General features: G+C 34.7%; 1 protein-coding gene across 1 annotated transcript; it reads left to right on the top strand.

The window, feature by feature from the left end:
* Positions 1–5,815: 5,815 nt before the first annotated feature.
* On the top strand, positions 5,816–12,401 carry LOC130717754 (probable protein phosphatase 2C 72). The gene is made up of 5 exons (XM_057568110.1): positions 5,816–6,044; positions 6,413–6,742; positions 6,823–6,937; positions 11,400–11,623; positions 12,053–12,401. The coding sequence occupies exons 1-5, from the start codon at positions 5,865–5,867 to the stop codon at positions 12,263–12,265; spliced, it is 1,062 nt and encodes a 353-aa protein (XP_057424093.1). The 5' UTR covers positions 5,816–5,864; the 3' UTR covers positions 12,266–12,401.
* Positions 12,402–12,642: the final 241 nt, after the last annotated feature.

Genomic DNA, 12,642 nt, shown 5'->3' with positions numbered 1-12,642 from the left:
CATCAGATCCATACATACTCATCTTTAAAGGCTCCATAATCGAGTCAGCAGCAGGGGCTTATTTTCAATAGCCACCTGACTGCCGCTTGGAGCCAATATGAAAACACCAGTTCAAGACCCTTGAAATCAAATTCCAATTGTTTCAAGACACAATCTCTTGGTCAAATTTTTTTCATTTCAAGTTTATTATTATTTTTGATGTTTTGATTTGTGAATGATGATTGGCACAAAAGTCAGACACGGGTGTTTGTTCACCTCAAAACATTCTACCTTTTGCACGGTGCCTATATGTTAATTGGCTACTGTTCACGATTGGAGGAACACCCAAATTTCTGGTTTCCTTCAAATTTTAAGTAGCTATATTTCATCTTTTTTTTTTCTGAACTCTCCATTACTTGTTAAAAAAAATTAATTTTTTTCTAGTTATTTGCATATGAAACTTCATAATGGTTCATTGGTTACATATCTTAAAAGTTACATTATATTTGGCTCTCTCATGTGCCACACATAGCCTATGGGTGCTATGAACATCTTCTCATTTGTTCTGGGAATTTAGATTGATTTAAAAGTACAATTGGTTCGTTTACTTGGGATCTGATTTGGAACACTATACAAAATAACTACAATTAGTTCTTGATATGATTTGTAACAAATAATTAAGATAACAAGATACTCTCAATCAAGTGCACCATACTAGCAGCTAAGCAAATATGAAAACAATACAAGTTAAAATAGAGAACTAACATCACGAGCAAAATAAAAATGGAGAACTAACATCATGAGCAAAATAGAATTTTTACAGCTCGTTTCGGTTTCTACTTTCTCGCCTTTCATTTTTTCACCAACTCATTTCTTCAGATAGAATAATTTCATGGTTGGGACTTATGTAAATTCATGGAATGCTCATAAACTTAATTTGTGAACTTGTAAAAGTTTATCTCATATATAAATAAGATTCATAAAACCACAATAATTATGAAAATCACTAATTGAATTAAATATACTTAAATGGCTAAATCCTAGAAGGTCAAACTTATACAAACATGTTAAAATCATAAATAAAATGACTATATATAAGATCATATGAAAAAATTAACACTAGTTCCTAAGGTAAAAGATAAAAAAATACTTCAAACAAGAGAAAATAAGTCATGATCTTCTAACAAGAGTAAAATTAACGTTTGTACTTAAGAATAATTTCTATGACATAAAGATTTAAAATTGAGGTTTGTAGACAAATTTTACAATACTGCAGCAGCTCCCTCTTGTCCTCAACCAGAAAAAAAATAGGCTTAATTCCACTTTGAGCCCCTGATGTTTTTAAAATGTGCGATTGACACCCCCCGCGTTTAAAATGTGCGGTCAGGGACCCTAACGTTACAGAAACATTAACTTTGGGCCCTTCCGTCCACTTCCGTTAGTTGACCAAACGGAAATGCTGACGTGGGACCCTTTAATTAATAAAAAAATTCATTTTCTAATAAAAAATATTAAAACATAATGATAAATTTTTTTAATTTTGGTAAATTAACCCTAAATCCCTTTCAACCTTAATTTAACCCCAATTTGAAGAACCCTAATCCAATCTGACCCATTCCCAATTTCATATCAATTGCTTCTTCTTCTTCAACAAATGCACAATCTTCATCTTCAACAATATTTTCATTGATGCCACCATTCTCTCCCCATGCGACCAAACCCCATCACGACCCTGAAGAAGATCGAGGAAGATCAAAGCCAAGCAGCGAGAGCAAGAGCGAGGGAGAAAGGGATGAAGAAGATCGAGTGAGAGCAAGAGTGAGCGAGAGAAAGAGCAAGAGTTCTGCAATTTTTGGGTCAAACCTTGGGTTTGGTTCTGATCTTCTTCTCCCTTCCCACTCTATCTTCTCTCTTTCTCCTGTTTTGGTCAATTGGTTCACTGGGTGTGGGTGAGGGCTTATGGATTGTCGGGTTTGCTGGGTGTGGGTGGGTGGCTCTGGATCTGGGTTCACAGATCGAAGCGATGGGGTTCGGGATTGGGGTGGGGGTGGTGGTTCTGGTTGGATTGGGGTATTGATTTGCTGTGTTAATTTGGAAGAGAAAATGGTTTCAGCCGAAACTTGAATCATATGCATTCAGTGGAAAACCAGATAACTGGAACTCATCCCCGTCTCGACTGGGTAGGAGGATTAGCCGTCAGCAGCGAGACATTCGAACTGGCAATCTATCTTTGGACTGAGTATAGATAATGTTTTTGGAATAGAAGTTGAAATCTCCTTCATCTTAATGGTATATTAGAAGAGTGATTTAGACCCAAGAAAGCAGATAATGCATTCTTGAGTGCTGAGGCCATTGAAAGCCAAGAGCAGGGACATCTCAACATGAAGAAAAGGTCATACCAGGGGTTGAAACTAAGATGACACATATGACAGATCTCAGTTTTTGTAATTACTTGCAGCTATGTGGCCTTTGCAACGCGGATTATATAAATTTATGATGATAGAGATGCAGATATAAATGTATTTTGAAGCCATAACTTTCTTGATGTAAACTAAAAATAATCAAATTATAAAAAATCAGATGATTTTGATAATGTTCAAAAAAAAATTGGAAGAGAAAAATTATATTCTGGAAAAGCTTTATGATGAAGATGAAGGAGTAGGAGATGGTGGTTTCAAAGCTTCAGGAGATGGTGGTTTCAAAGCTTCATGATTTGGAAAACAAAAAAATAATTCTGGAAATGATGATGTGATGAATGTGATGAATGCTGAAAAAAATGATGATAATGAGTTCTGGACAAAGATTATGATATGAATTATGGAAAAAGTTTCAAAGTGGAATTAAGTCTTTTATTTTTGATTAATTAAATTTAATTATTATGTATTTTTAATTAGAAAATGAATTTTTTTATTAATTAAAGGGTGCCTCGTCAGCATTTCCGTTTGGTCAACTAATGGAAGTGGACGGAAGGGTCCAAAGTTAACGTTTCTGTAACGTTAGGGGCCCTGACCGCACATTTTAAACACGGGGGGTGTCAATCGCACATTTTGAAAACATCAGGGGCTCAAAGTGGAATTAAGCCAAAAAAAATATCAGAGAGGAAAATGGACACAAGTAAGAGGGAATTTTGGAGAATAAAAGTACTACTACACATATTGTGTCATAAAATGACCTCATTTTGTGTTGGAGTTAATTGCAATGTAAGTCTCACATTGCTAATGAAGGAGAAAAAAAGATTAAGAAAAGCTAGTGGAGAAGTCTTACATTGCTTAGATTAGTGAGGGGTGGGAGAGTCCAATGCTACATATATAGATCTCAAGCTCCTTGTTTCAACACACCAAAGTCTATGTGTTTATACTTGTGTTTTCTTTTAAGTTTGAGAACCCTTTAAGTTTATACTTGTGTTTTCTTTTAAATATTCACTTTGGAGAGTGTGGGTGTACTAGGGTCATGGTCGGTTTTGACAACGGTGATGGTTATTTCTCCGGGTTTTGGAGTTTCCACGTTATATTCTTGTGTTGTTGATTACACTTCTAGTTTATTTTACTTCCTCAACTGTGTTATTTCCTAACATTTTGGTGAAAATTGAGTTTATGTTTTCTTCTCTATTTTGGACAATTTCACGAGTTAAAAGGGGTTAACTACCATTCTCCTTATTATTTAAGAAAACCTCACTCAATTCAGCTTTTCTTCTAATTTAATGTGCTCTTTTCTTGTTTAAGTTTTGAATTTTTTAGTATTTTTTTCTTTTTAATCATCCATTTTCATTTTCTTCCACTTTCTTCATATAGTTCATGATTGACTTGTCACTTGCTTCACAACGCCAATGTCAGCCAACACAATTTTAGATTAACTCTATTTATTGTCTATAATGATTCTACCGGCTTTAAGTCTTGCTTCTGTCACTTCCTTTCATTGTTGTATACTCTGTGCTATCCCGTTTTCACTTTTTTTTAATAATTGTAAGTGTTATTGTTAACCTCAAACTTTTTTCACTGTTGCAAGCAAATTATGAGTAATAAAAGACAAATTAGTCTAGGATATTGTTGGAGCAGACAGTACATGCTACCCAAGTCAACAATGGATTAGGAGTTTTATTGGGCGTCTTTATAGTAAATTGAGACTTAACTCTAATATAATTTCAGAAAAAGATATTGTACTGCCTGTTGAGTTGAACTACTTTTTTTTTTTGTTAGTTTCCTGTTGTGTGCTCTCCTGGTTTACCAATCTGCATTGAAGGGGTTGGTTTTAGTTATCGGTTTTCACAAATATATTGATGTCCCACTTGCAGTTTTGGTAAGTATGTAATAATTCATATTATTAACAAAGAGTTCAGTGTATCCAATATTAATGTGAATTTTTTTTTTTAGCCAGAAGTGATTTCAACGAATAGAAACAATTCGTTGAATTTACTATTTTCAATAGCACTGACCTTAAATGCAATGACTTGGACAATATTCGGTGTCATCGATTCTGTTGATATTTTCATGGGCTAATACTTGTACTTTTTTTTTTGGTAGTTAGTTATCCTATTAAATTGTGTTTAGTTAGTATGTTATGTTAGGTAAATTGAGAGCTATTTTGGGATACTTTTATAGTTAGAGTTCTCAATCTAAATAATATAACATACCAATAAGCTAAAGACAATTTAATACGCTGATTAACTACAAGAAAAAATTCCGGGACAAGTATTACTCCATAAAAAATATCTACATGATCGATGACACTAAATATTATCCAAGTCATTGCATTTAAAGTGAGTGCAATGGAAAATAGTAAATTGAACGAATTGTTTCTATTTGTTAAAATAACTTATGGCTGCAAAAAAAAATTCACATTAATATTGGATTCACAAAACTCTTCGTTAATAATATGAATTATTACATACTTACCAAAATTGCAAGTGGGCACATATACATCAATATATTTGTGAAAACCGATACACTGCTGAGAACCAATACCAGATTGATTAACCATGAGAGCACAGGAACCAACAAAGAAAGCAGTTCATGCAGTACAATTTCTTTTTTCTGGAATTATATTACAGTTAAACCTCAGTTTACTAAGGAAGTAAAATATTACAAAACAAAATTGCTAAGTACATAATAACGCACCTGTGCATCAATTTCAGAGTAAAGGTAATATATCAATACATACGCCACCATGAAAACAACAACTCCAATAGAGTTGAAGATCAGCATTAGCTTGCTATCCGGTATAAAGATAGCTTGCTATCAGGTATAAAGACACCCAATAAAACTCATAATCCACCATTGACTAGGTAGCCATGTAACTGTATGCTTCAAGATTATCCGGGACTAATTTGTCTTTTATTACTTCTTCATAATAGACATGCAATAGTGAAAAAAGTTTGAGGTTAACTCTTACAATTATTTACAAAAAGTGAAAACAGGACAGGACAGAGAGTATACAATGACAAGAGGAAGCAAGGTTTGGGCAAAAAGCAAACGTTACGCAATCCATGTTCCACCATGCTCTATAACTCTAATTTAATATACATAACTATTCATGAATAAAGGTTGTTAATAATTTCTTTTTTGAAAAGATAAAGGTTATTAATATAATAACTTTGAACCATAGTTTTATAATAGAAAGTCATACCCCTTAGTGGATTGGTTTGAAAAATTCCACCCTTAATGTCCCTTAAAGAGAGTGTTGGGACAGCCTAGTTGAATAAGTAACAACTAAAAAACATGAAATTATTGGGTTCAACTAAGCTTTCAGGTACCGCCCACTTGTAATCACATCTGGACCTTATATATATATCATTAAATATTATGCATGACTTGCTATATATTTAGGTCCTCAAATTCTTAAGGAATAGACTCACTAAACTGTATTAAATTAATTACAGAACAACTAGAATGGGTATCTGCATATCCCTTGCATCTTCAGAGATTCATGGGGTCCCTGAAGAAGTTCATGATGAGAATGTGACAATATTTGAATCAAACAAGGTCCTAAATGGGAATAAGAGACTTTGCTCTGTTTATTCTAAACAGGGAACAAAAGGACTAAACCAAGATGCTGCCTCACTTTACCAGGTTTGTTTGTTTATACCATGTTTTGAAATTCTTATACAATTGATTCTAAAGTCAGAATCAGTTTTAGCAATAAGTTTCTGTGGGTAGCTTCTGGGTTCCATAAATTGATTCTGATAAAAAGTTGATCCAAATATATTATAAATTGGAGTCTTTCTTCTGTGCCTAAGATTAATAAAGCATATAAAATTACGGAGTACATATTCAGATATACAGTAGAAAATCACGGTGCAGACAAAATCATGATGGGCAAAAATAACTTTTCTTACCTTTTGTTATTGTCCACCATGATTTTCATCCGGGTATCCAAACATGCAGTGAAACTCCCTCCCCTAACTTTTTTTTCTTTTCTCCTTGCTGTTCCTCAAAAGGGTTACGGGATGGAAGATGGAGCATTTTGTGGCGTTTATGATGGACATGGAAGATATGGACACATAGTGAGCAAAATGGTAAACAGTCATTTGCCTTCACTCATTCTGAGCCAAGGGAATGCTCCTGTAGAGATTAATAAAATAGAAAATGGTGATGACAACACCCCAAGCAATTTTAACACAGTGGAAGATGACTTGGCTCCAAAGAACTTTCAGAAGTGGAAGAGAGCCATTGTTAGTGCTTTCATGGTGATGGACAAGCAGGTTAAGCTACAAGAGAATCTAGACTGCTCTTGCAGTGGAACTACTGCAGTAGTTGTCATTAGACAGGTAAATAAAATAAACACTCAGATTTCATTATTCATTTTCATCTTTGTTATGAGAACATCTATAACAAAAACAATATACAGGGTGAAGGTCTTATCATAGCTAATTTGGGTGACTCAAGAGCTGTCTTGGGAACAATCCATGATGAGAAACTCACAGCCATTCAATTGACCACTGATTTGAAACCTGGATTACCTAGTAAGTCTCTTCTTATAAACTAGTATGCAGCTTTTTTTTTTCTTTGGTTTAGTTACATTTTTTGTCATTAAAGTTTCAGAAAAATGTAATTTTGATCTCTATAGTTTTAATTGCTCAATCAAGTCATTCTACTTTCAAAAATCAAAATTAAACAAACTTTTAGTCCATATGTTAACGTGTTAACTAATAACTAACTAACGGAAAAAGACAACATATATCAATTTTTTATGTGGAAAATGACAAATTGTCTTCACCTAAAAATAATAATCTACTTGAACTTTTTCATTAGTTATTGAATGACAAGTTAATATTTAAGCCATATTTGTTCAATTTGGAAAGTAGGGGTGAGCTTCGGGCGGGTTCGGTCGGGTTCGGGCCAATTTCAGCCCACCCGAAAAAAACCGAACAATAATTTATTAGGCCCGCTACCGACCGCTGCTACTTTCGGGTTGGTCGGTTCGGGTAAAGTTGGGTCCAACCTAGTTTCGGGTGGGTTTGGTCGGGTTGGGCCCAAATAATGGGCTACGTTTTTTTTTTGGACCTGGTAAAAAAATCAAGGTTTTTTTTTTAGTAAAACAGACTTGCAAAAAAAATTAATAAAAACTCCAAAATTAATTTTTTCTTGGGCTGTACTAATTTTGGTAAACTAAGGCCTTAGCCCATGACTAAAATCATATTTTTGCTAACAATGAGTCTGGCTCATTGATAAAAACCTGCACCAAATTAATATTTCATACAGCACATTCCAAACTAGAGTCACTAGAGATCAAACTAATAAATTTTTGAACTTAATTAAAAAGTAGTCATAGGTAAACTTAATTAAAAATTAGGCATAGGAAGCATAAGCACAACATCAATGGTCATGCGTGAATCAAGTTACAGACCCATAGTCATAGCTTAAATTGCTAAAAAGTAGATAAGTATGTTATAGTTACAGACCAATCATAGCCTAAATAACTAGGTAGAAAAGTATGCATATGTCATTAAAGCTTTGCTTCTTAAGCAGTCATTCACCATTCTTCAATCTTCACCATCAAACTTGCATGAATCTTGGGGCACTCTATCAAACTCTTCCAGCCCTCAAGTGACATCTAGCATTTAAATTACAAGAGTTAAACATTTTCCTTTGCTGGAAATGTAATGCAGCACAAAATAAAATAAAAACAAAATCAAAGAGTTACTAATATTACCTAATTCATGTACACTACTAGCATATGAGCTTCAAGGGAATAACCAGTAATTGTATTCCCTGGAAATCTTTTAGGAGCACTCTCCATTAGCCAACAATTCTACAAAGGGAGGGATTGAAGCACAACTCAGTTATATTCACAACATAATAATAAAATCGGAAGCACAAACAATAACAAATACATAAATACACATACTTTTCAATAGTAGAGCTCCAATTAATATTCCTTCAATGGTGATCAACACCACATTTTGGCTGCAATAGAAATGAATTGATCAAAACACAAATTCAGTCAAATCTAGCTAACACCAAACATAGAGTAAAAATCAATATCAATAAAATTACCAAAGACAACCAGAACAGAGTAGTAGCATGCCCATCTTGAGAAAGCCAAAATAAGTCCAAAGAATGCCCCAAACTCAGCCAAAATATATCCACATTGCAACACAATTCGACAACTGCAAGAAGCTATCGACATACTAGCTGCCAACAATGAAGATCACAAAAAAATTAAGATATTTGTCCAAACTAAAAAGAAAGAAACAATAATTCTAAGAAATAGCTTGACTTACCAAAATATGAGTCATTGCACACAATGACTCCAAAAAAGTCTTTCTCAACTGAAAATTAGCCATAAAATAAACATTTAGTTGAAAAATTAGTCAATTTAAAAAATAAATTGTAGGAGGCAGCAATAAGAAAACTTATTCATAAAATATTGCAAACCATTGAACTTCAGCCAATAGACATTGGCTGTGACTGAGAAGATCCAGCACCAGCAGCAGATCTTCTAGCCCTTCCAGAAATTATCAAGCCTCGAAATTCTACAGAACAAGGAAAGAAAACACATCCATTAGGAAAGAAAACAGATAAATAAAATCACAGTTATGAAAAGAAACTTCTACCTGTTATAACTTTTTCAGATTGGTCAAATACATCAACAACATCAAGTTCTTTGGGCTGATTGGAAGATTGTCTCATCCAGTTTTGAGTACAATTCAGTTCTTCTGCAACTTCAGGGTTTAGAGAGCTCCTGTAAGTGTCCAAGACTCTACCACCAGTGCAAATTTTCAAGTGGGTGTTCAAGTTTGTGGTGCCATGAGTCTTGCTATCACACAAATACCTCTTACCACAGTAGTTGCAAGCAGCAGTGGGGTCTTGAACTTCATTTTCAGGTAATCTGGTAAAGTGCTTCCATATAGAAGTTGTTGTACGCGGACCGCTAGCATTTGGCTTACGCTTTTTCTTAGGATTAGCCCCTTGAACTTCAGGGGGTGGGGGAAGCACAGCAGGATCAGCCATAGAAATCTCAGTCTCAGCACCTTGAGTGGGTTGACTTCCACCAATAGAAGCACCTGCTGGTTGAGTTACATTGGATGGTCCAGCTGCTTGGGTGTCTATTGGAGATGGTGTCGAAGACAAGTGTTGATTAGGTTGCTCCATCACTGTGTCAATGAATAAGCATGTTAAGTGTGAAGTTCAGCTAGTTTAACTTTCAAGAGTCAATCCAAAATAGAAACAATGATAAATAAGAAAAAAACATAATGAAAAAAAAATCATAACCAACTTAGATATCAAGACTATGGAATTGTCAAAACAGAAGCCCAAGTTTCAAGTGAATGAATAAGCATGTTAAGTGTAAATTTCAGCCAGTATTAATTAACTTTCAAGTGTCTTTCCAAAACAGAACCAATGATAAATAAAGAATAAAGCATAAAGGAAAAAATTATAGCCAACTTAGAGATCAAGACCAAAAAGGAAACTTACTTTTACTAAAACCAAGTGCTAGACAAAAACTTTTTACTAATTTCTATTAATAACAAGGACGAGATAGAAAGTTCCTATAACTTAAAATTGCAGCAGTCAAAAGAATTCCCTCGGTAAGTGGCCCATCACATATTCTTCATTGTTCATGTAAAGAGCTTTTGGAAAATTGAAACAATGGGGCCACTCTAGTTCATACGATCAAAGGATGACATGTTCATGGTATTTTTGAATTACTAAGGCCTTTCCAAACAACTACAACCTCTCTTTTGACATTTGGTTAGAAAAAGCATTGATTTTTAATCTGGGTTGCATCTTTTTTATAATAAAAATTTCTTGCAGATGACAAACCTTTACTTTTCTTTTCTTTTTTTAACTTTTCAATATCATTAACGAAATGGAACATAACATTTACATGTACAAGATAGTTATCCATTTATCCAAGCCAGACAAGGAGGAAAAAACTACAAAGGTAAATCATTGCAGAAAAGGTGCAAAGACAGGGCAACAGATATATAATTAGCAAGCTCGCAAGGTTTAGACAAAATTAAAAAATAAAAATGGGGTTAGAAACTTACCAAACGAGATTCACAAGTGAAAAAAAGTTTGAAGATTAAGTTGTTGCTCCAATATGGTCTCCTGGCCTCCTAATGGCATCAGACAAAAAGAAGATAATAAGAACAGAGATCAAGAAAACAGAAAATATAGAACAAGACAACGTAACAGAGATTGGAAGGGAAGCTAAAAAACAAGTTTTCATTTCAATGATTTATGAAACCAGAAACTGGTCAAGACCTTAGAGGATCTGAAACCTTACCTTTTCTTCCTTCAAACAGCTTTCGTTTCACTGTTCAAGCTTAAGGAGGGTGAAGAATGGAGGGGAATACCAAGGGAAATGAGGGAATGGGCGGCGGTGCAGGGTTCAAGTTCTAGGGTTTTGCCATTTTGGTTTCTTTCCTAGGGTTCAAGTTCAACTACAGCCACTGAATGAATGAAAATTGTGAGTTTTGAATTTATATCTAGGGTTGGGGTTCAATTAATCAGACATTCAACTTGTGGTTGCAAAGCCACTACATGTACCGTATAAACATTGGGCCTCACCAATTTGTGGGCTTGTAACAAGGAAAAATCTTTTATTTTTAATCGGGTTGGGTCGGGTACCGACGGATTTATTGAACCCACCCGAACCCGACCGTGATTACCCGCATAGAACCATCTGTCCAGTTTTTAATACCCGTAAACCGACCCGACCCGACCCATCAGTGCTTTTAAAAGTCGGGTTTTCCGGGTTTGGGTCGGGTCGGATATTTTGCTCACCCCTATTGGAAAGTTGAATATCTTAATTTGAGCAATTGAAACTACGAGGACCAAAATTATCTCTTTATAAAACGATTGGAACCAAAATTGCAGTTAAACATTTTTCTTTCTACTTCCTTTCGAGATATTACTAAAACCATGAAGATCATTTGTGAACAAGAAATAATTTTGTGCGTCTAAATTGGAATGCAGGTGAAGCAGAAAGAATAAGGAGGTGCAACGGTTGTGTGTATGCTCTTAAAGAAGAACCACATATCCAGCGAGTGTGGTTGCCTAATGAGAACTTCCCTGGCCTAGCCATGTCTCGAGCTTTTGGAGATTTCATGCTCAAAGACCATGGTGTTATTGCCATCCCAGATATTTGGTATCACCATGTAACATCAAGGGACCAATTCATTGTTCTTGCAAGTGATGGGGTGAGTGTTATTTGCATACAACAAACACTTATGTTTATACCAGGGTTTTGAATAGTCGTTGCGGTTGTGTTGTGGAATTGCGGACAAATGTGGGTTGATACAATGACAATTGCAATCGCGATGCCCATGTGGGAACTTAAAACTCATTTACGTTGCAGTTACATTACATACCAAAACCTAGAACCCTAGTTTTGTTAAGATTCAAAAAAAGAAAAATTGTTCCTACTATCGTGGAAATAATTCTAACATGTTTGAATCCGCTTCTATTTCTTCGAAATTAATTATTCACCAATAAGCTAGTTATAAAGGCTTATTATCCCCATGATTAATTTTGACTTCAGAAACATTTGCCCAATAAGATTTATAAACATGTACAAAGCATCATTTTGGCACAAGCATTCTTTATAGACTTGTTTTTCCTGCTTGTAGGTGTGGGATGTGCTAAGTAATAGTGAGGTTGCATCAATTGTGTGGATGGTAGACACTGAAGAGGAAGCAGCAAAGGCAGTTGTGGAAGCAGCCACTGCTGCATGGGAGAAGAAGTATCCTTCCTCTAAGGTAGATGACTGTACAGTGGTTTGCCTCTTCCTGCAGAAGAAACCACAATACTCTGGGCATATGAAAAGTGAAAAGTTAGGTTAATGCCCAGTGACAAAATAGGCTCTTTGTTTTACCATTTACAGTAAAAAAACATTTACATTTCCATGTCAATTATGTTCGGGCAGTTTTTTCCCTTGGATGAAAGTACTTATACAAATAACTTAGCCATATTGGGATATATGTTGACACCGGTGCAAACATATGTTAACACACACTTCGACATAAAAATAAATAAACTTTTCTTATGAATTAAGATAAAATTCTATTTACGTTGCACTCATCGGATATTTAAACGCATTGAATTTACATTTATTTTAAGTGAGAATTTTACTTTTTCATTATGAGAAATTCATTCGAAGTGTGAGACATACAAAATATATCTATATTTATTTACCCCTCAAGTAATTCTAACTATCCAC

This window comes from Lotus japonicus, chromosome 5 (assembly GCF_012489685.1).
Source record: "Lotus japonicus ecotype B-129 chromosome 5, LjGifu_v1.2".
NCBI lineage: Eukaryota > Viridiplantae > Streptophyta > Magnoliopsida > Fabales > Fabaceae > Lotus > Lotus japonicus.
Note: the sequence above shows the minus strand (reverse complement) of the source record. Positions and strands in the feature narration are given on the sequence as shown.

What these genes read in the sequence shown, in the direction of transcription:
- LOC130717754 (XM_057568110.1), top strand. Translation starts at nt 5,865, where the DNA reads ATGGGTATCTGCATATCCCTTGCATCTTCAGAGATTCATGGGGTCCCT. An exon ending in CAGTAGTTGTCATTAGACAG is followed by an intron (nt 6,743 to 6,822) that starts GTAAATAAAATA and finishes AACAATATACAG; the next exon opens with GGTGAAGGTCTTATCATAGC. An exon ending in TTGTTCTTGCAAGTGATGGG is followed by an intron (nt 11,624 to 12,052) that starts GTGAGTGTTATT and finishes TCCTGCTTGTAG; the next exon opens with GTGTGGGATGTGCTAAGTAA.